Genomic DNA, 25,238 nt, shown 5'->3' with positions numbered 1-25,238 from the left:
ATTTAAACTCTGTAGGATGAATTTTGACCTCGGCAATGACGTTTGTCCAAGAGTAATTGACGTTCTGTCACTGTAAACTGTGTTACTTATTTTGAATTAAATTTTTATTTAATTGTGTTCATACAGTGAAGCATTTTAAACTATGAAATTTACTCCAATTACTTATACTAACAGTTTTACTTTAATTTTCCTTTTTTTTTTTTTTTTTTTGTATCACGCTGTCAGATTAGAGATGGAAAAAAATTGAATTCAAGCAATTTGACTGTATGAATTTAAAGGGGACATAAAGCAGTGGAAACTGCCAGCAATATCAATCAAGCATTTGGCCAAGAGACTGTCAATGAACGTACAGCTTGACATCAGTTCCAAAAAAATAGTAGCAGAAACAAGAGCCTTGAAGACGAGGAAGGTCACGGACATCCTTCTGCAATAGACAACAACTGACTGAGGACCAGTATTGAAGCAGATCCAAGCAAAACAACTGGAGAGGTTGCAGAAGAATTAAATGTTCACCATCCAACAGTTGTTCGACATCTGCACCCAACTGGGTAATCAAAAAAGCTCAACAAATGGCTGCTGTATAAACAGAATGAAAAAAGAAATTGCTGCTGTGAAGTCTGATTCCTGCTTCATTTGCGTGACAAAAGTAGTCCATTTCTTGACTGCATTGTGACATGTGAGGGAAAATGGATTCTATACAACAACTGTTGGTGTTCTACCCAGTGGCTGGATGATGGTGAAACACTATAACACCTCCCCAGCCCAAAGTGGCATCAAAAGAAGGTTCTGCTCACTGCCTGGTGGTCGGCAAGTGGAATCATCCACTACAACTTCTTAAATCCCAGTGAAGCCATCACAGCAGATAAATATTGCTGGGACATCGAAAATGCACTAAAAACTGCAATGTTTAGGTCCAACGTGGTCAATCGAAAAGGACCAGTTCTTCTCCACGATAACACCTGGCCACAATTCTCACAAATGACTCTGCAGAAGCTGCACAAACCGGGCTACAAAACTCTCCCTCACCCAGCTGCCTCTCTCCCACCAATTACCACACTCTCAAGCACCTCAACTTCTTCCTGCAAGACGCAGCTTCCCACCACTAAGCAGCAACTCAAAATACCTCAGATGAATTCATCAGTTCCACGACTCCAGAATTCTATGCTACCAGAATAAATAGACTTGCTTCTTGTTTGCAAAAATGTGTAGATTCTAGCGGTTCTTATTATTTCAGTTAATAAATTTTATCCTAAGCTGAGATATTCTGCTTTGATGTTGACCGCTAAAAATGGCAATTAAAACGACAATTATTTTTGCACCAGTCTAATACATCTCCTTGAGAAAAAGAAGCATCCAGTATTGCTTTCCATTAGAATTTTAAATTGACCAGTTTAACAATGCTGCACGACAGAACAGAATGTGTTACAGCAGTGCTGGTCTGCACGGCAAGTAAGATGAACATGCAAACAGCTACCCATAATCACTGCTCCACAAAATTTATTTAAGACTAGATAAAATTGACAAAAAATTTCAGTATTAATAACATTTCAAGAGTTAATTACTGATTTTATACATAGAAGACTATTTGGAAAATAAATACACAACCTCCTCCTGAATTCTGCCAAACTCTATGCAATAATACACTTAGCATGTATTATATGAGACTTATTCAATCTTTTTCTTAATTTCTCATCACTGAATTTAACAGAACATCCCTCCTTTGTGAGATTCTCAAAGAAATTTCTCTTCTCTATAACAATCACTATTTGATATTTTCTAAAGCTCAATTTTAGACAACTAAAAGAATTTGGAAATACATATTTATTAGAACTCAAATCTATTCAGTGTACTTATCATAAATCTTTCATTCTCTTGATCATTTTGTCTCATTTTAATTTAGTACAGCTTTGAGGAATATTTATTTTTTTTAAATCAGATGTCCTCATTGAATTGTTTAGAAAGATGGTCAGAGATCCTGAGTAGATATAACGGACCTAGCGTCTGTTAAAGCATATAATTACTGTGAATTTGTATTTAAGAATTTCAGCAAGCTGTGTGGCTAACAAGTAGAACGGTATCTGAAATTCTTGACAATTCTCTCTATTCTATTTATTCTCAACTAGCTTAGAAAATTTTGCTTTACTTATTTTTTTTATTAACCATTCCAGACTATTAACATCATAAACAGGTGATATGATAGGGTAAAGAGAGAACACAGAACCTTGAATGAAGCAAGTTATCATTAATCCTTTGTCACAATCAATACTGATTATAAATTCCTTCAAGATCTCATATTCACGCTCAAAACAGCACTACTGAGTTGTAAATAAAAGGAACAGCAGAAAAAAGGACATTCTTTTATGCTTCTTTGATAAAGATCAGAAATTTACTATTTTTATGTGTATCTGTGCTGTAGATCTGTTGGATGAGAACTGGAAACATTATGAAGCAGAACAAACAAATCTGTCTCTTTTGGATCCTCAGAAAGACTTCAAAGCAAAAAATTGTGTTTCACAGAAGTTCATTAAGATGTTTATACAAGCAAAGGTGGGAAGAGTCAAAACTGAGGAAAAAAAATCATTATAAGCAAGATGCCTTCTCAGGTTAACAGCAACAGGCAATTCCATTGGCCTGCATGGATAACACAGCTAATATGTTAACTCAGGAACTGACTGACTCCATTTTGATAGTGTTTCTTTTCAGTGTTGGCTAACTGAACTACCATAGAGACAAACTAGTCATGGCCTTACTAGCAAGTAGGAAAATCCTCCCTAACTTAGAGATACATAACAGTCTTTTTTGACACTTAGGAACTACCCCATTGTACAGCAGAATTCCAACTACAAGCCTCTTCTCTTACTTTGAAAACAGTTAATCCAAGTATAATATCATCAAGAAATGGTATTTTGAGAACCCATCAAAAACAACTCCAGTTTTTTAAGCAATATGCCAGAGGTATAACAGAAGAAGAAATATTTTAAGAAACTTCTGGACAGTAAGATTCAATTTTCTTATCAATAAAACCAGGAACAATTTGTTTACTGAAATGTTTCTTTGCGTACCTTCATACACAAGTTTTCTGTGCTACTTTAGAGGATATTTTCTTTAGGCTAAAGATGTTTCATAGTACAACTGGAAAAAAAAATCTAGGCAGCGTCTTCCTGCTAACTCCTCTAAGGTAATTAGGAAAAGAAATTTAACAACAAGGTGCTTGTCCTCTGGAGAGACAAATTGAAACCAAGTAATTCTTTTAAAAGCAAAACAAGTGTTCTTGACCAAGTAGTTGCTAGGACAGCAAATTTATTTTCTTATATTTTAGGGCAGCCAACTTAAAAAAATATTATTTTGTAAAAGTGGAATATCAGCTTTCTTTAGCAGTAGGAACAAAAAGATGTACTACTTACATTCAAAAGCTTCTTCACTGTCATTGTCTTCATCAGAACTGATTTCAGCATATTTTGGTTTCTCATTAACTGTGCTACGTTTGCGCTTGTTCATTTTCACGCGTTCACAAAGTGGCATGGTGGACTCAATTTCTGCCAGGAGCTCAGGAGGCAACTCCTTTAACACTGACTGATCTATGCTACCTATTAATGGAGAGTAAGAAGAGCAAATGTGAACCTGAAGATAAAAATAAAGGCCCAATACTACAGTCCTTTCACAGGAACCACTTGCAGTATATCGCAGTTAGATACATGTGGATGTATTTGACATCCCTTTATAAAGTTTTATTTAATGTTCACATTACAATTAGAAATCAACACAATAAATTACATACACATCTCCCTCAATAAAATACTTTGTCAGGCATTAAAATATAAATAAATCCAAACAGAGAAATTTCTTTTTCAATAAGATATCCCTGCCCTCCATAAAATTTGATCTTATTTCAGTTCATCCTCTGTCTTTAACAGGTTTTTATAACAGTGTAGGTAAATCAAGGATTCTTTGAGTCTCATCAGCAGTTACATTTATTGTAATTCATATTATTTAGTGTACGCAAGGCTTCCCTTTTCCAGTGATGGGATAATCTGTGGCAGAACCTCTGGGGTCTTATACAAGCCAAATCATTGATGGCCCAACCTCTGCCCATATTTTTTTCTTACCTCCTACCAGTGGTTTTATAATGCAATCCATTTTTTTTCTTGATTTTGTTACAAAGCAAAGATGAAAGATTTTTATTTAATATACACAAACAGCTAGCTGGACCACACCAGACAGTAAATAAGCAGACAACATCATACCATTCTCATCACATTTTGAAACTATAATTAGACCCAAATGCAGTCAGAATGAAGGAGCTCTGCAGTTAAAATTTTTACAACTGACACATAGGAAACCAATTAATTTAAACACTTTCCTTGGGGTTTTGTTTATTTGATGCCTTATCTTTATTTATCAAAGAATCTACTGCATAGATTTGAAGACCACTAGACTATAACTGTTAACCTTTTTCCAACAAAAGAATAAACACATTCATTATAAGCATCTCTCCCCTTCCCAAGGCATACGGTATTATTTAGAGATGAAATCACTTGTCAATTGCTATACACACACTCTCTCCTCCAAAAAATCATTGTCCGGATGATAATTAATTTTTAATTGCATTCATTATATCATTAACACAACTTTCTAAAATTTATTTCCATTTTTCCACTAATAGTCTATCTTCTAATCCAACATGAGTATTTTTCTTTTTTTCTTTCCCTCTATAGACATCTATAACTGGAATTAGAGGAGACTTAATACGAGAAAAGAGTTTTCAGCAACAAAATTTTTAAAACGCCTCATATATTGCTGTTTTCACATGTAACTACATCCACAAAAATTGCCTATAAGCACTGAAACTAATTATCAGAAAATTATTTTTCTATAAATCTCAAATATGTTCAGCAAGTAACCTCATACAAATGCATTTAAAAAACCAAAAACATTTAACTTAAAACATTGTGGATTTTGAATTGAAGTAAGGAAATAGCTATAAAGTAAAATTGTCAGCAAAAGTTGCCGCTGCTTCCCCTACGCTGTGGTCACGCTCATTTATTTGCATTAAGTTGCCATCCTCATATAATCACTACCTGTCAAAGCTACCTATATTCTCAATATTGCTGTCAAAAAATGCTAGAAAAGATTTCACAGTGTCACCGAGCAGGTTGCTGTGACAGGATTATTCTTTGCGTGCAGGGCACTTGACTGAAGATGGGCAACATGGACAGACCTCTTCCTCTGCGTGCACCAACAGGTGGGTGGACGACAGCCAGGTCTAATCTGGCTGCTGCACAGCTGTGCACCTCAGCACAGGTGTCTCCACTTCATGTATTTTTGTACGCCTACTCAATGCCTGAAGAGAATTAGCTTACACCCACCCCCAAAATACAGGAAAACTCACATACACAAGTTTTAAGACAATTTCCACAGGTGAAATTTCTAGAAGGCCTCAGACGCTGGCTCCCTAACACATATTGTTGGCAATTTCATTGAAATCAGCAGGACTACACGCGTAGCATAATGCCTATATACAGTAAACCTGACCAAGCAAAGACATTGCAAAAGCTCTAAGGAAAAGAACAAAAGCTGCATTAAGTGCCGAAATAACCAACAAAAATCACAGGATACTACTCTCCTACCTCCCAAGATTATCTATCCTTGCTTTCCTTATTTATTTTGTGCACAGGGTACAATATTTCTCAAGCTTTAAAAATAAATCAATTACCACAGTACTAATTAGACATCAATGAAAAAGTAAAAATGCAACTTTTTAAATATTTCAAAATATAACTTTCTTCTTAAAAGTTCCCAGTTTTCTATGTTCTCCACTGCTAAATTCAACTAATGATTGAACTGTGCTCTATCTGTATTACAGATATTTCAGATGACAGTGTAAGCTTAACAGTTTTTCTTTTGTTAGGGAATAAGTAAAGAATAAATAGAATTATTGTAAAGTCCTCTGTAATCTATTTCTAAAGATTTTGTTTGTGTCACAGTGTTACCTGATGCAAGTCTGCCTCATGCCCAGCTGCCGTAGCTGCTGACGGTTACAAATAACCAAATCTAAAAATTTTTACTCTTGCAGTACAAACGAGTTAGGCATGACTGCACACCTATCTACAGTTCTGATACACATGGAAAAGGACTCCCTATACTTTTTGAAGAAATCTAGGGATGTTACATACTGTGGGACTCCAGTCAAGAGCTTGTTAATATTTATTTTACTCTATTACTTATGTTACATGGAGTCATGGCGCCGCAGTCTTCACTAGAAAAATCTTACTGAAGTCTTTCTTTCATACCTCTGTATTGTACAACAAAGGTATCGCTTATTTGTTTAGGGTAGTAGAGAAGTAGTGAAGAGGATCCACTTTACCATAAGAATCCAGTCATATGGCAACAAACATTAGGTTATAAAAATCCATGGTAATGCCTTTTCAGTTTATGGGATACTTTTCAAAAACAACTAAAAAGAATATACAACACAAACACCTTCAAAAGGACCTACAAAACCATGTATGGTGACTTCTCAATTTCCTTGATAAGTTTACTAAGACCTGGTATGTATTTTCGTGTTTCCACTTTCAATAGTTTGCCTCTAATTTGCATGGCTTTTTAAAAGGATAAGGGGAAAGTAACTTCACTAAAAAGTTACTCCACGAGATAATAACAATGTCACAGTAAAATAGCTCCCTGAAGAGCTGGGAATAACTCAATTTTTTGCAAAGTGTGTTGTCAGTGTACACAATATGCCTGAAATGAGCTAAATGAAACAGATGTTCCTCAGACACACTTACACATATTCTCAAAGCTGTCCTAAGTCTTAAAACAAACCAAAAAGCCAGAAAAGTACCAGAACAAAATCTTTGTCTCACTGTAAAGAAAAGAGCATCATGCTAACAAACTCCTACTCCATAAATGAAACTGAAGGGAAAGTCACAGAGTCACTGTTAGAACAATCCACATCAAAGGACAGCACAGGTGAACAGACACTTCTTCAGTGCTTCTCGAAAGGTATGCAATGACGTCCATGACTCACACGCTATTTGCTTGCTGGAGGACAAAAAAGTTGTTTCTGTTTGACTGACATCATCCTAAGTTTCTTAGAGAAGCTATTCAAGGATCTTCAGCTGTCACTGGGTATACACTGAACATCAAGATATTTGTTTTCTCAATCCTTGACAAAATATAAAGATTAGCCAGAGAACCTGAGGTAAAATAAAATCAGTCTGTAAACCTTCTTCCATATAATATTTTAGTCTGGGAAGCTTTTAAACGGTTTTGCCATGTATAGTAGAAAGATTTCTGCAACTATCCAGTGGGCGTAGTGTTCAGCTTCTTCATGTGAAAAAAGAATGAAAAGGCAGAGATTTGATTCAAAGTCCAGCACTGCTTTTTGTTCATAACTTCATAGGTAGTTTCAAATTTGTAGGACAGCTTTTAACTTCAGATATATTTATGCATATCTGATCTTTAGAAGGATACAGAATCACTTTGCCTTGAACCAGCAAGTCATCTCCCTCATCCAGGCAGATGAATACCTTCCAGAGAGGTTGAACATAAAAAACCCCAAGTAACATCACTATGGTACTGGATCAATTCAATGTGCACAGCACAGCTATTTTTTTCACACAATAATCGGTGCGTTCATGTTAGTTTCACCTGACTTGATATAACAACTTGGACAAGCTACGGAAAAGGGGATAGTGCTTGCTGACGCTTAGGTTAGTTTTCCTGGATCAGAGAGGTAATTCCTGTCATTAAATAAAACCAACACTAATAAACTCTTATTATCTTCTCAGCAATGATTTCTCTTTCCTTTCTAAACTATGGAAAAGAGATGTATAGTTTATAGCGGCTGAGAGAGCTGGGGGTGTTCAGCCTGGAGAAGAGGAGGCTGAAGGGAGACCTTATTGCTCTCTACAACTACCTGAAAGGAGGTTGTGGAGAGGAGGGAGCTGGGCTCTGCTCCCAAGGGACAGGGGACAGGACAAGGGGGAATGGCCTCAAGCTCCACCAGGGGAGGGTCAGGCTGGACATCAGGAAAAAATTCTTCACAGAAAGAGTCATTGGGCCCTGGCAGAGGCTGCCCAGGGAGGGGGTCGAGTCGCCTTCCCTGGAGGTGTTTAAGGAACGGGTGGATGAAGTGCTGAGGGACATGGTTTAGGGAGTGTTAGGAATGGTTGGACTCAATGATCCAGTGGGTCCTTCCCAACCTGGTGATTCTGTGATTCTGTGATTTTGGTGCAACTTTTTATGAGCTAAGAAGCCGTCAATATTTGAATATATTTAGAAAACTAAACTCTGAATCAGTACTTATGTAATTCTAAGAGGCAGTGTTAAAACAACGCATACCAGCTTGCCTATATGGTTACTTTTAAATTAGTTGTGACACCAAAATGGCCTGTTTGCACATACACCTCCTGAGGCAAACTAACAACTGCTTGATGAAAAACTGCCCCTGAAATTAATTTCAAAACTGAGGTTTATGTTAATGAAATCTTTAGCGTTAGTTAAGTCTCCCATTAACATTGTCTTTCCAACTTCTGCATCCAAACCGTTTCAATAAGCAAAACTGCAGTTAACGCAATTTCTTATTTGTTATCTACGTATCTTATACTTTAAAATGCAACTTTTCCAACTACTATCAAGATATTATATTAAAAAAAACACACAAGGTTCTCAGAGGGAACAGTATCACTTATTTGGGGAGAGGATATAAATCTTAACTTTGCATTTCCCAGTGGTTAAGAATTTTAGGTTTAGCCGCCCTCTGCATTCTTGATTTCCTACGCTAATAAATTGCCATACATATTCATTTTGACATAAAAACCAAAATCCTACAGCCTACCACTTCATTTTGCCCTCCTCTTGCTCCTCTTTCACTACAGAGACACTACCTGCTACTGTACTCTTCTTATGTTGTTGATCCAACGTTGTAGTTATTCCACAGGCACCAAGCTCACCTTCCTTACATGTCCTCTCGGAGCATTTGACAGAAGATGTTTCCCTTGTGTATCACCAGCTTTTTGTCTAACTTTCTCGAGTAAGTTTGGGTCACCGGTATAACTACACTGATAAAACCTTCCATGTCAGATATACATGCAGGAAGGAAAGCAGTTTGTTTCTGGGTTAGCTCAAAACCCTTTCAAACTCTGTGCTAAATCAAATAAAATACACTTTTACTTCATAACAAGCGTGTTGCCCTCTGACTGGATAGCCATGTCACTGTAACTACAACAGCACAGACTCACAGCTTAATTCTAGTACACCCACTCATGCCGATAAAGTTCTATTTTAAATAAAGAACTAAAAGAAAAAATGGGATAAAAGTACTTTTCTACCTTATAAAGATGCATGGAAAATAAACACCCTTTTAAAACAGGTAGGTGCCGTTACAGTTTAGCACTCGGGCACCACAATACAAATGGTATGAACAGCTTATTTATTAAAGCATCTCTCAGCACAACAAATTTAATTATATCCTTTCCCCCCAGCACTCCCTTAAAATGCTCCAGTATGCTCTTTATATGGTGCACTGAGTATCTGATGATCAGAGATCTTGCCTACCAGCTTCCTCCAAATAATTCTGTGCCCTGGAGCGTTTCAAGAACAGAAGGGGAAATCACAATCCTTTTCTCAAACAGAAGGTTTAGGTATGAGGAGGTACATCTGGTCGTAAGTTCCTCTTCTAACTCAATTCCATATCATCAACTGAAAAACCTACCATCAAATGAACACCAGTGAAAACAATCTGAGAAGTAGTGCATTTATTCCAGTGGCTTTCCTCTTTCCTCTCCCATTCACTGCCTTAAAATTTATGGAATGATATACAGCTACAACCTATAAACAGGATACAATCCTCTCTTGAGACTCTACATCCATGAAGGGATAACTCCTGAGCTCAGCTTACACACACATACACATCCCAGAAAAAGGGTGGGAGATTGAGATGCTCCCATCATCATCCAAGGGACTGCGCCCACAGGGTTCTCTGCCGCAAGAAACTTGTCAGGAGGGAGGGAAGCAGCGTTAGGAAGAAGCATGTTCTGTATCATTCTATAGATCTTGCTTTAACACATCTCTCAAAATAATTTTTCCTCGTGTGCCCCAATACTGACACAAAGAGAAGGCTCCCAGCCTTGGGCTAAACAAAAGAAAAGGTACAGATGCCCTCATTATACTCCAGTCCTTAGCCTTGGCCTCGAAAAAATGGACCCAGCCAGGCTGGTGTGTCATGGAAAAATCTGTGCACATCAACAGATTAATTCCGTGATTCAGTAGAGGACTTCATTGCCCACAGCTAAACGGCACAGGTTGAAAACGGATTTTACAATAGTACAAAACAGCCTGAGAATCAAAAAGCATTTTCTAATGGATGGAAAAGATTTCCAAAGAGCATGTTGAAAGATCCAGGCAGAGAGCAGGGAATAAACCCAAAACACACTCTCCAATGATGTCAGAAGAAGTCACACTTACATTGGTATCAATGGTTTCCTCAAGATTGTTAGTGCAACAGTAGCCACAAGTTTTTGTGTTTCTCACTGCTATTCAGTGTTTTTTCGTCTTCATAAAAAAATCAATAAAAGGAGGCTTAGAGCAGTCTGGTTTTGCAAGATATTTCACAAAACCCAAAGCAGTACTCAGAGTAAAATGGAGCAAGACTGGTAACTGAAACAAACACAGTGCTGAAACAGCCCCCATGTTTTTATGAATCAGAGTGAGGGGATTGCTTTTGGATTTCATTGTCATTACTTTTAAACATATGCATTGAAATTTAAGCCAACTCAATTTATTGTGTTAAAAATTTAAAGTGTTTTACACTGTTGGAAAAAACAGCAAAACAGCATGTAATTTCCTGCTACTACGAAAAGTTTGGAATCCAAAATTTGTGATTGATGCATCTTCCAAACCACGTATTCTGTTTACTTTAAAAACTGAGCCATGGGGCCTCACCTAAGAAAGAAAAACTTAATTAAATAAAATCAAATTACACTGCATAATTTTTCTTCTTAGAAAAGAAAAACTCCTACGTAAGCAGTGTAATACAACCAAGATCTTTGCAGAGAATAAGCAAAACCTGATCTGTGAGTATGTGCTCATCGAGATGATCTGCTTTTCCCTCACTCTACCACAGAAACATTCTCAGCCTCTACCACTGAAAATATCAAATGAAGCTACTCTTGTTTTGCTTCTTCAAAGTAACTTAATTACATAAGCAGCAACACAAGATTGCTGATGTTTTAGCTTTTAATATGAATACTACATGAATGCTCCTCAGAAGATAATTAAATAGTATGTATATTTAAGTAGCCTTTATTCAATGCAAACAACAGTTTGGTAATTTGAAGAACAAAATAGGTCTCACCCTTTTCCATTCATTGGTAATGTTCCCATGGAACAAAACTAAATTCCCAAGTTTAAGTAAACAGTTTAACAGTTAACAGTTTAAGTTAACAGTTTTCTTACACAAAAAAAGTCACCTAAACCATCTGAAAATGTTGAGCAACAGAAAAGTTAATTTATCAGAAGCAAATGCGAGGCTTTGCCTCATCCAAATTATTCCAAATTTACTGTTTATTTAGAAGAAAATTAAAATAAAAATTTTTCAGCATATATTCTTGTACATAAGTCAAGAAATAACATCCATATTTAGCTATTTAGACACATGAACAGGTCTGCATTGCATATTGTAATTGATGTCAGACAAATTGCTGGCCCACATTTTTATATACTGCAATGCATTGTTGCAAAAATTATTTATGCAAAATAGCCCTAGCTGTTCCCAGAAGTAAGAGGAACCTGATCAAGCATCCACGTCCACAAAACAAAGGCAGTTTCAACAAATTGCTCTGACAATTAGGTAATAAATTTCTATCACATACATGTGCCAAAGTAATTTTTCAAAAATGAACTAATGAAACAATGCACTCCTAAATCTAGAGACAAAGCATCGTATTTTGGATGAATCAACATATCATAAAACTAGTGGGTTTGGTTGAGTTTATTGTTGCTGCTAAGAATTAGATGCACAACATGCAAAGTTCACTCTTACTACCCAGAGAAAACTTAAGAACACCTGAGAATCTGAATATTTACTTTAGAGGCAAAGACTAAAGCAGGAAATAACTAAAGCAAGCCTCCAGGCAAAGCCTTGTGCTGAAAATGTCTATTTACTAGTAACAGGTCAACACAAGAAAGGACTCTGGCATGCAAGGGCTGAATTCCTGCTGACTACCAATATCAGATTGTCCAACATTTACTTCTGATAAACGAGCACCAAAACTGAAGGCCCCAGGTAGTACGTCCAATGCCAACAGAATTCCAGCATGCTTTCTGCGATAGGAATCACACACCATACCTAAAAAATCCAGGCAAGTAGGATTTCATTCCAGCACAAAGCATTCTAGAGAAATTAGATGTTCCTAGACTATGGGGTTTCATAGATTACGTGTAATTTGGTTTTGGCTTTTCATTAAACAATGTCTGAAATATTTTTCAAACCATGAATATTGGTTCAAAATATATTTTCAAAAATATTCAAAATATTTTGAATATTTTCAAACCAGTGCATATTGGATCCTTGGCAAATCCAACATATCTTTAAATACTTCTAAATACCACGAGGGACAGTCAGCTCTTCTACTAACTCTGGTCCTCCCACATGTAGACGCAATTGCTACCAGAAACTCCAAGACACTGATTTCAAATTTCAGAGCTGTGGAATTACGGACTTTCACAGTGGTGATCTTCAACAAGATCACAATCTGTAGCAAGCAAGCTGAGTTGCAGCCGTTTCTTTTCCAAAGGAAATACGTTTTTACTCCAGTTACCTCCTTCTAGCTCAGCTGCTTGTCCCACTGATTTCAGTGAGTACAACAGTGTATCTGTTTCAGCATCAAGAGATTGCTATTTTGGAAACAAATCTGAGTAAACTCCCAAATTTGCTGGATGCGTTAATATACATAAGCTATTGTTCCCAAAGGTTTGCCAATTACATCCTTAGAGAAGACTTATACAGGCTTGAAAGGAAGGCTTGAAATAAACGTTTGCAACTGATACTCCTTTTTCGTCCACAGTTTTCAGCTGTATAAGAAAGTACTTGTGAGTAGCCCTGTTTTGCTGACGTCTTTGAGAGGTATCATGAGTTGGCTCATTGAGAGCACAATCGGGATACAGCTTTTCATCCTAGAATACCCTCTGCCTTGTCACTACTATCTAGAAGATAAGCACCTAACTGATAGCACTGCTTCACAAGTGAGACTACTTCCAGCACTGGCAGAACTCAAAGGTGGACCCATCATGTCACACACATGCCAATAGGTACTATAGGCTCTAAAAAAGTCACTTGGAATTAAAAAAAAAAAAACCAAAAAACCCCAAGATATCACACAAACAGAGAAAAATCTGTAAGCATTGTTTTAACACGCAACCTGAAGATGATTAAGCAGCAATTTTTTTGGTTGATCCTGTAAGAATATGTATGAAAATCACCTTTGAAAGCATGAAGATCAAATTTCAGAACACAGCAGCAGAGAACGTCGAATAGTTAGACTTCTAGTGAGTGACAAAATCCTGTCTTTAAAGTTCTGTGTTGTACAGATAATGAAATCCTATAACAATCCACACATGAAGGAATAGCATTCAAATCAGTTTGTTTTTTTCCTTTTTCTTTAAAGCAACTATTTTTAGGTAATACTAGGAACCATAAGGTGCTTCTGTACATGCCTTAAAAACCGTACAATCATTTGCTTATTTTGTAAGGGAAATCCTCTAAGCATATTATACACTAACTCAGATATCTCCTTACACAGAAATATAGAGCATCTCTCATTATTAATATCAGTGCCATACTTTAACAAGGGAAAATTTGTCTTGTTCAGAATGCAGTAACTGTGAAACCAATAACAGCTCCCATCCCAACATAGCTGACCACTACAGCTTTAAGAAGCAGCAGAAAAGGTATTCCTGAGGCTCTGGAAAGAAAGGATAGCAAACATGACTTCCTCATTGTAGGCACAAACTCAAAGGGAAAGCACTTTGATGGATCTACCAATAACATACATTTGCATTAAAACCAGGATCAAAGGCATTCACAGATGTCAAAACCAGAAGATAAAGGTCTTACAATTCATTCTGACCTAGACCTAACAGGCCACCAAATTTCTGGTTATCCCTCCCATTCCTACAACTTAAAAAATTTCCGACCTTTCTATAACACTGGATTAAAATGCTACTTTGTCTTTTTGCAGTACAATGTAAGATTTATCCACATGCAAAATAAAGGGGTGATTTACTAATATAAAAATTTACTGAAACAATGTAAAAAGTTACAAAGACTTTTAGGTTCGCAGAACATTAGTTTTAGTTTAAAACAAATCAAACTTTACTTACTTTTATAATGAACGGACATTAGTCCATTAAGACAGAATGATTACCAAAATGGTGTTTTCACCTAGCTAAACTAACCCTATTTTAAACCGGATTTCAGATAAATCACAGCTATGATGTCGTGACAAAGCCAGAAGACATTTTCTTGGGGAGGGATGGATAAGAAAGCAAAAACAAAGGACAAGAGATAAAAGGAAGTAAAATAAGAAAAGATAAAGCAAAACATTCGAAGCTACATGGAATAAGAGGGATGTGAGAAGTGGAATAATGATGCTAAAAGGCAACACTAGATAAGATTTACTACAATCTATTAAGAAATATAGGATGAACGAAAAGAGAATGTTTATGAAAATTACATTCCTAGTGTATTCAACTGTTTATAACTAAAAATGGCAGAGAGTGGAACAGTGAACTCTATTTCCTCTCAGTTGGAGTGAGGACATAGTGGCAATGACATGAATATTTTCAGTATCAGTCAGTTGTTGACACATAGACTTCAGCTTATGAAGAGACACCTTAAAAAATGATGAACCTTTTCAAACATTGGATTTCACGTCGCTATTTAGCATAATATAACCTACAAGTGAACAACTGGAAAGTTAGGGTGGAAAAAAAAAAAAGAGAACAACAAAAATACACACGAAAAACCTGAAGTTCAAAGACACTTATTCCAAAATCTAACTGGCTGAATGCTAAAAGCTTGATTTGTAAGAGAAACATAGGTACAACATCATTATTTTCACTAAATCTATTTCTAGTACCGTTCTAAGATCCTTACTCTGAATTCAATAGCAAGAAGTTTGATAACAGATTCAAACATTTTCTTTCCTTAGGAAATAGGTCCAAATAGAGAGTGAGTAAGAAATACATAACTTCAGAAAACAAGAAACACACAAAAACATCACAAAAAAGTTATAGATCTGACTTTAAAATTAAAGCATTTGTGACACAGCCCCTAGAATCATGCCAATAAGACAAGAGTCATTAAAACCTTCACGCATTACTGAAACAATCTATATAAATAACCACATAAAATATAGACCACAAAAAAGTACATCAGAAACATTTTAGACAGAATACATGCACTATATACGGCTCTGAGAGCTCTAAAATTACTGATTTTCTGCACAGAGGATTGTGATTTAAAAATCTCATCAGTGAGATGAGAAGTGAGTTCCACCAGAAAGTTCTCAGCATCACCACATCAAGAACATAAAAGTTTCATCTGAAATCTTTAGACTAAACTGACAACAAAGATGTAACAATTTAATATTTAACTATAACCAACTATTATTAGAAATGGAGATTTTGCCTGTCCTGAATCTCAGAAAAGGACAGGGGAAATGTCCATATTTCAAGGCTAAAGAGAAAATATGTTACAAGGAGGCTAATATTTTACCAATAAGTAATACAAATCCTGAGTTATTGAGTCTTTAAGAATTAATACAAACAGGTTAGCAGATCAAGAACAGACATAGCACAATAAATTCATTACACAGATATCACCTCTCTACACACACCTATAAATACAGTTATACATTCACAAAGATGATTTCTTCATCATTTCTTACCAGGTCAACTATGTAAGAAAATATTTTAATCTCAAATTATACCAGGAACTGCATTCATGAATCACCTTGCATACCACTGAAATCTTGTATCCTGCCACTTGATTTGTCTATTTTGAGACATGGCAACTCTATAAACAAAACTATGTAAGAAAATTAAAAGTTTTAAATGCTAAACATTAAATGTGAAAGTAACCCTGCCCAGTTAGTTACACTGATTTCACAATATGAAATTATCTACTTCAGTCTGAAACCAAAGAAGACAAAATTAGAGCACCAAGAAAAGCAATCTTAAAAAGTGTTGAGTGTTAAATCTACGTGTTAAAAACTGTTAAATCTGCAGAAGAGACAATCAACGAAATATCAAACCTAGAAGCTATTCTGAATTATTTCCTGTCCATATTAATTTCAAAATGCCAGCCAATTTTCACCAGTTCCTTTCCTCTTTCTGCATACAATAGACCCTAGATACAATGACATCCGAATTTTCCTGAAGACAGAATATTTTTTATAAGCGTATTGTCCCACAGCCTCAAGTGTGGAGGCTCTCCAGCGAAGTTGTATCACTTACTGTATCATATCAAAACTTGTTGTGGAAAACCACATTTGGTCCCAATTAAAGATACAAAAGAATCTCAGGGCTTGTATATATAGGTACTTCCCACCACTCCAGCAACACAGATTTAGTTAGAGCAGTACCAGTTCCTTATACAGACACACCAGTTTAAATCATATATAACAACAGTTGCATTTCCCTGGATAAATTACCAGGTTAAACTAATGCAGCTGAAGTTGAGCTTAAGACCATTTAGGTGTTCCCACATCAGCTACTGCACTGGAGTAAATAAATCACTTCAGGTATATCACAGCAAGATTTCCAGTAATGACAAACCTGTAGACAAGCTTCAGTTTGTTTCCCAAAATCACCATAAGCACGCTTATAAACTAACCATCGAATATTTAATTTCTTACCACAGAAGTAGCAAATCTAAAAGAATAAGGTAGTAAAAGATGTAATGCAATTAATATTAAAAAAGCCTTACCTTTATTAGATTTGGATGACTTGTTCTTGTTAGGTTTAAAACAAGACCCCCTTGATTTATCTTCTCTATCCTTAATAAATTTCTGCACATCATCCAAAGAAAGCTTTTGAAGGACAACTACAGGCTTAGCTCCTTTATTTAGATCTTCAACTAGTCCGATCTTCTCTACTTTGTCCTTCTGTTCACCTCTAAATTCGGTTTTCCTTGACTCCTGAGTAACATTGCCATCTTTATCACGCTTGATTTTTGGAATGACAAAATGTTTCAATGCACCAGATCTTGCCCCCAACAAATAACTGGGAAACTCTGCTTTATTGTCAGCATGTGCTTTATTACTGTCTATTTTACTCTTATTACCATCTGTCCTTCGTTCATCCTTGCTATTGGGTGATTTAAAACCAGGTTTATCAGGTCTTGATTTACTAGCATCCCCTTTACTTTCCTGTTTAATACGAGGGCTGTCAGGTCTTGATTTCTGATCCAAAGAAGAAAACCTTTCCTTTGGTTCACCAGACTCATGCCTATGTTTCCTTTCAAATTTCTCAGGTTTTGAACCATCAGATTTAATACCATGCTTAGAATCATGTTCATTTTTGTTTGATGATCTCAAATATTCAGGCCTTCTAATCTTGGATGGATCTCCTCTGTACCTCTCTGACTCCCCCCTGTCCTCAGATCTTTGTTTAAGGCTATCATGGTCACGCCTTGGTGTATCAGAAACCGAACGCCCATCAGGCCTCTGTTTAGTTGGATCAGATCTACTTTCAGGTTTTACCCTTGAAAGATCAGGTTTCACATCTAGTTTATGCCTAGATATTTCAATTTTCTTATCTGACAATGGTTTACTGGCATCTCTCCTATTATCATGTCTGTGTTTTGGCGTTTCAGGCCTGCCTTCACTCTTCTGTTTCGGTGTTTCGGGCCTGCCTTCACTCTTCTGTTTTGGTGTTTCGGGCCTGCCTTCACTCTTCTGTTTTGGCGTTTCAGGCCTCTGCCTTATTTCCTGTTTGCCATTGTTTTGTTTTCCCTCATTTTGTTTCATCTCCATCTGCCTGGTCTCATTTTGTTTTGATTCCATCTGTCTGTTCTCATTCTGTTTCACTTCCATTTGTCTGCTTTCATGCTTGCTTTCATGTCTAGCTTCTAACTGTTTATTCTCATTGTATTTACTTTCCAACCGTCTGCTCTCATTTTGTTGAAATTCCATTTGTCTATTTTCATTTTGCTGGATGTCCATCTTTTGACCTTCAAAGTCTGACTTTTTCCTAAAAATCTCAGGATGGTTTTCAGGTCTAAATTTAAGAACTCCAACAGTGTCTTCTTGGGGAACACACACAAACCCATCATTATACTGCTTAATTTCTTCAGGTTTTTTGATGGTGTCCAAATCCTGAGTTACTGTTGCCTGAGAGTCTGCTCTTCCTGCTTGCTGCAGATCAATGCTAACCATCAACGCTGGCCTTGCCCCATTTCCTGTAGAACTTGTCTCCTGAGAAGCTGCTCTATTTCCTCCAGTAGCACCTCCAGCCTCCTGTGGTTTGTTTTCTTGTTTTCGCTTCTTCAGAGGCTTATCTGCAAGTCAGAAGAGAAAAATCACACAAATTATTTATCTATAGAGAGAGACTGATAAATGTCCAAGTAAGAATGTTGATTCCCCTCCACTCTCATCAAATAATCTCCTCAGAATGTTGAGTGCAAACACAACAAAATCCACTGAATCTAAAAGCAAGAATAGAACTTCTCTAGCTAATACCCTTTAATGCATTGAGACTCTCATTTATTGTCAGACTACCACAGCTACCAATTAATCATAAATTAAAATGGGTAAAAATGGTAAAAAACACCGCCCTTGAAACATATAAAATCAGAATCCCTCTGTAATTCCTAAGAGAATCATCTAATAAAGCAGCTACAATACTTGAAGTAAAAAAAAATTTAAAAAACCTCAAAAGCGATCCATTATGCTTGAAGCAAGTCTGCAAAGAAAGTTAAGGTGCACCTCCACACTACTTTCTGAGGAATACTACTATAGAACATTCGCTCCTGCAGATTCAGCCTGCTTCCTTATAAATGAACTAAGCAAGGATCCGCAACGATGAAGATAGGTTCTCCCTCCCTGTTTCAGTGTATCAGTTGGACTTCACACATATTTTAGCCAGAAGACACATTTTAATAATTTTTGTTTGCTATTCTTAACTCCAAGATCTCATATTTCTTGTTGAAGCAAAACAGTATACCAAGAATTGGAGTCTATACCATGACACATACATATTAGTGGGAGGGCACTACACACTTGAAAGCTTAAGTATTTTCCCTTCGCAACCATAATGAATTCCATGAATGAAATAACTTCAGCGATAATTTTATGCAGTGTCAAGAGCTTGACTCTGCAATAAGCTTTCAATTCACTTTAAAAAAGCATGCAGAGTAGAATACAGAAAAACTGAGTGAGCCAACCACACACCCTGTCATTTTGCTGAATTCATAGAAATGAGAAGCACTTGAAAGTATCCAAAAGAATATGTTCTATTTTTTTAAATGAAAAACTATTTATATTACCAACATGGTACTCTAAACTAAAATTAACTTCTGCCATGAAAAACAAAAGCCTTATCTGCACAAACTCTTATATTCTCATTTTTCAGCTATCATTGTGTAATCTGTCAAAACACAATGACTATCTGTTATCAGGGAGTATGACTTTAAGTCAAAGGAATGAGTAAACACAGGTTGGAAAATTCTGGTGTAGCTCTATGGTCAAAATACCTACACCACAAATACAGTGTAAGAAAAATAACTTCTTTTGTGTTTAGATTTGTGGTGCTGTATCATCAGATGCAAAAAGCCAGCTTTCTTTTGGGGAGACGGAGAATGAATGGTAGGGAAGATGCAATCAAGGAATATGCATTTTTATCCAAGAAAAAAACCCAACACCCTCTCAAATTGTAAATCAGAATTGTAATATATGATTTCTAATTTCTTCTAACTTTGTAGGAGATTTTTATTTAGAAGGATTAAAACTTCGAACGGTCATCTTCAAAATTAACATTAGAACACAATAACAAGCAGTAATGTAGTCAATTCTAGTGATCTGAACATAATTTCCATTCTCAAATCTACTGGTACATTTCTAACTTCCTAAAACTCAAAATCACATACAACATTTAACAACTGGAAGACAGTGAAGACAGGTACAATAAACTCCATGCAGAAACTGGTCAACTGCAACCAAAAAAGCCTGCAGGAATGTCTACCAACTTTATGATAGACAAGTGAAGAAAAATGAATTTGCCAAATCAAAGGTGCAGATTTTTAGCATGGAGATTTTTACATTTTCTGTACTACGGCAACTGCTGGATTCATTTGAGAACTTAGATAAATTTCCCTACACTACTGATTAAAACAAATATATGTTTTTAAAAAACTGTAACCCAGTGACAAATCATCATCTTCTCGCTATGATTTAGAGGGCTTTGACTTCACTGAGCTTCAAGGCAGGCCTTAAGAATGGTCATGAAGTAGAAGCTTCCAAATTAATTGCCTTCAGATTTGAATATTAAAAAAATATACATATACATTTAATACACATACATCCACACACATCATTACCTTCTCAATTAAAACTCTTTACATTGTGAAACACAAATTGAGAAAACTCTGTCCTTTGAAAAAAAGTCAGCCAGCTTTTTAATTTTAACCCTGAAATGTCAGACACACTTAAATATTTCAGTAAAGCTCCGATGGTGGATCCAACAGTAGCCTATCCACCCCTGTTATCACCTGTAGCAGAAGAGAACACATATTCACATTTCCCATGAGTGCATCTCATTGTCCGACACATCATCTTAAGGTACTAGTGGAGACAGTTTGCATTAACCTGTCAGTTAAGAGCTTGTCAATTAATATTTCCCTCTGCTACCCCTCCTATTAAGAGCATGGCAGATGGCCAGGAGCTGCGATGCCTTAAACAGCTGTGGCTGGATCAACCAAAACTCACCTTTCAGAGCCTTCATGCTGAAGGCTCCAAGATTAAACAACCCAAACAATTCAAGTAGAATGAATTTTCTTGCTTGAACTTCCATAACCGACCAGGCTCAAAATGCTGCTGCTCTTCATCACCCAAAATGTTAAATTGTAAGTTGAGAAGATAGAAGTAGGTGATGACATCACAACTTGGCGTGCATTTTTGCTCTAAATACAGAGCTCTTCTGATGAATCTTCTTTCATTTCTCTTGTCAACTAAATACTGATGTTCTAGTAAGTCACTATAACCACAGCCTGCTGCCTGTTGACATCTTGTCTGAGAAGAAAGGGACACCTTCAAACTTTCCTTTTCCTAAATGGCAAGGTAATTCCATACAGTTACAGATTACTCACAGCTTTCTTCCTATTTCTTGATGGTGCCTGATGGTGATCCTCTGAGCTAGACTTCATCATTGCTGTCTTTCCTCTAGGTTTCTGGTTCTAGAAAGATGTCCCAAGTATACGAAAATATCAGGTTGAACTGGAGCATAAAAGGTAGGATGAGTACCTAGTACTGCAATATTCATTGAGCATAATGAAAAGACTCCACTGAATGAGCACAAGAACTTTTAAAATCACTGTGAAATCTGAATACTGCAGAAATTGAAAAGCCGAAATACACCTTTGGGCTTCACAAATTCTTGCTCTCACTTTGAACTATATGAGAAGAATTAACAGAGCGGTGAGGAGAGAGCAATTATCCTCTAAAAAAAGATGTCTTCAGACAGATGCAAGTTTCCATACATCTACTTTAAGGCATGAGTCCTTAACAGGACCCCTTAGGGTTTCGACAAACAGCTAAACTTAGGAACTTTTATAATATCCAAATACACTTTGTATCCTTGAAGACATCAGTGCCAAGCTTCATCCGCTTCATTCCATACATAATGGAATTCCTTTTTATTATCAGGATCTAGGAGTTTGCCATAATATCAGTGTAAGGGTTTTCTTTCAAATCCTGCAGACACAGATTCAAAGCTTGCCACAGTTCTGAACATGTAGGCTTAGAAATTCTTGAAATCAATAATATGTCATCAGGTTCTTCTTGCTTCACTCTTTGTAACATTTTTCACAGTAAAAAGAACACACAGTAAGCCACAGAAGAGCTCTCTGACTATATGGGAGATGAAGTATTCAAGCTTGTTTTTTCCAGATTCTTTTCTTTTCAGAAACATTACTCACTCCTTCCCGCTCCCAAGAACATAGATTGATCCAAAGACATATCTACTTTTCGTTCAATTCCTTGAACAAATTTATGGCAGTTCAGAGCACAGCCTGATCCCAGTTATTCTTCTTTTGGCTTTGCAAATCCACACTGATGTTCTCTTTACACTGCAACGGGCTCAAAGGGCAGTATTTTGGTACTCGAAGCAAGATCAGAAGCTACCTTATTCCAAAAAACAGTAGAGATGCTCTGTCACATTAAACAGGTCACCATGGTGCAAGAAACAAAACATTATAGGAACTACAAGTTTGAAATGGAAAAAAAAAGATTAGCTGGATTTCCAAGTGGTTATCTCTCACCTCTCGTCTTATGAACAGTATGCCTAAAGACAGGCTGTGGCCTTCTTCTTTGATAGAACTGTGTATCAAAGGGATGAGTACTTTCAGATTCAGAAATTAATGAATCAAAGCGGATTCTTTGTGCAAAAAACCTCCACTGGACTTGAATAACCACAGATGCCTTCAAATACGTTTCTGATGAAATTGTGAGTCAGTCATAATTCGAGGAATATCCATACTGGCAATGAATATGCTTGGAAGCTGAGGGACAGCAGCGGTATGATGGGAGCTGAATTAAAGAACTCCATTTTTCCATCTAACCTGAAATCTTTCCAGAGTGGCAGCCAGAACATCACTCTGATATTACTGCTTTTTTTTGCAAACCTGATGACTGTTTTAAGTCCAAGATTAGCCTTTCAACAGATAGCCTAAAAACTTCTACAGCTCCTTGTCCTAGCAAACTGAAATGGGCCTTTGGTAAATAGCTGTGAAAAGGTAACAAGTATAAATAATAATCATGTGCATGGCTGCTAAGCTTCATTTTAGTAGAATAGTAACACTTCACCCCTATTAATAGTGTTTAGTAGAGCTTAAAGTCCATAGATTTCTAAATGATCTTGAGTGATATTGAAGACACAACAGCCAAATTATCACTTCGCATTTACTTGCAAGGGATTCAATTGGAGACTTTATATCCAAGATGGTAAAATGTGAATGTACTCTTCAGAACCACAAAGGAGACAGATCCTCAAATGCTGAATTCTAGATGAACCATTTTGATAACTCCACTACACTCTTTTTTTAAAGCATAACAAATAAGAGTTCTGCATTTTAAAGCTCTAGAATGTTCTATATTTTAAAGCTCTAAAATGCTTCAGAGATTCCTGGGATGTGCCTCCACTGACTTGAAATATCACTTATTTGAATTATTTAGATCAGCAAGTAATGCATTTAAACCAAATATACCAGCCCTAAGCAGTTATTATTGTCAAACCTTCCACCTTTTAACAGCCTTAGCCAAGCTGACTTAGAAGCTTATCTTATTTAAGCTAGCGTTCAAGATTAGGAATTTTCAACAGGTCACACATGCCATACATTTAAATAACAAATCTATGTTTACTGACAACTTTTTTCTTCTCTTAGTTATTTTTCAGAGATCTCTTCAAAGCTCTACAGGTGCCCTGGTGCCCCCAGACAAGAGTGTTCCGTAGACCACAAATATCTAAACCGATCAATCTAATCTGGGTACAAGAAGGTTTAAAATTCCTTTAATGGTACTGATGGACGACCTAAGAATAGAGTGTAGCCAAATATCCATTCTTATCTTTCTAGTACTTCATGAAGCATTCCTGACCATGAGAGTTTGATTTCACTTGACCTTCCGCCAAAGTCATATTCTAGTAAAGAAATAATTAAACGACCAGAGGTAACTCTTCCCATCAGTGGAAGAAATTCTCACAGTACTAGCTTCTCCCCTTGAAGGAGACTCAGCAAACATAAGTTAAAATATTTCTTCTCACTGCTTGCTCCCTTACAGAAGAAACTGAGAAAATGCAGTCATGAACCCTGTATATGAAGATTTATAGAACAGAACAGAATTACAAAGTCTAAAGCACAGACCAGAGGGCTTCCAGCTGCTGCAGCTCAGAGGAAGGCTTTTCAGGAAATCTGAACAGCAACAGCTGCTAATTTTTAGCCGGAAGTTAGAAGACTGCATCAGACTTCTGGTCACTGTGCACAGGAGAAAAGAAATAGTCCACCAGGACTGACGTCCAAACTCAGTCAGGAGAAAACACAAAAAGATTACTGGAGTCTCTGGCACACCTTAGGGTGCGCAGACTTAAAAATCTTCATTTTGGCAAAGTTTTGCTTGTTTTCTTTAATACAACAATAATGTAATCAGCATAAATGGAGAACGAAATATGATCTTACAAATCCCTCTACTTAAAAATATCCGTTAACTCACTATTCCTTATCAATTACAGTCACACAACAGAAATATTAACACTAAAATGACAAGAACTGAACCACAGAAAAGTACAATCAAGCATCTATACTTATTTAGAGATTGGAAACTATAACAACCTCCCTTAATTTAATTTTGCTTTTACACATAGTATGATTTTAATTCACTTACAATATAGAATTTTCTGGCACTAATGCTGTGTTTTATCAATGTGGCTACTTTGTGAAGAATTACAGTGTTGTAGACTCAATTGTTAAAATATCTGAGCAAAACCTGAAGTGCAATTATATAATGTGGACCAAATTTCACAAGAAAAAGGAGATCTAATGATCCAATCCGTTTTTCATTCACTTGTATGAACAGCAAACTTCAGAAATAAGCAATGACTTTGGAATACCCCTTTCAGATGTTTTTATGCTGACATCATACTCTGCACTCAAAAATATCTTCAATCAACTAGATCCAGCAACATTTATACTGCATGATAATTAATAGAAGTCTCTTTTTTTTTCTTATGTTGATGTCAGAGTGAACTTAGTAACTATGAACTATAGAAATGCTGGCCTTGAACTCTTAACAAGGTTTACTAATTACACCTGCCATTTCTTTATCAAAATTTAAGTTCTTTATAGAGAAGTGAATGTCCCAGAACAAAATTAAGTAATTATTAGTAAGCAATATTATAAATAATCTCATCCATCCAATTATATTTAATAAATATTTAATTAATATTTAATTTAATTAATAATCATTAAT

At 36.3% G+C, this 25,238-nt stretch overlaps 1 protein-coding gene across 6 annotated transcripts in view; it reads right to left on the bottom strand.

Annotated features, from left to right (window-relative positions):
- NIPBL (NIPBL cohesin loading factor) overlaps positions 1–25,238 on the bottom strand; it is a 152,817-nt gene that overhangs the window by 41,628 nt on the left and 85,951 nt on the right. For 4 of the 6 annotated variants that reach the window (XM_054053716.1, XM_054053719.1, XM_054053717.1 and 1 more), the window contains 2 exons: positions 16,991–18,562; positions 3,405–3,587 (listed from right to left, as the gene is read on the bottom strand). In XM_054053716.1, the coding sequence (XP_053909691.1) occupies positions 3,405–3,587; positions 16,991–18,562 (1,755 nt within the window). The remainder of the gene's footprint in view (positions 1–3,404; positions 3,588–16,990; positions 18,563–25,238) is intronic. The other 2 variants (XM_054053720.1, XM_054053721.1) reach the window with 1 other exon arrangement.

This window comes from Cuculus canorus, chromosome Z (genome assembly GCF_017976375.1).
Source record: "Cuculus canorus isolate bCucCan1 chromosome Z, bCucCan1.pri, whole genome shotgun sequence".
Lineage (NCBI taxonomy): Eukaryota > Metazoa > Chordata > Aves > Cuculiformes > Cuculidae > Cuculus > Cuculus canorus.
This window is presented reverse-complemented; position numbering and strand designations above follow the sequence as displayed.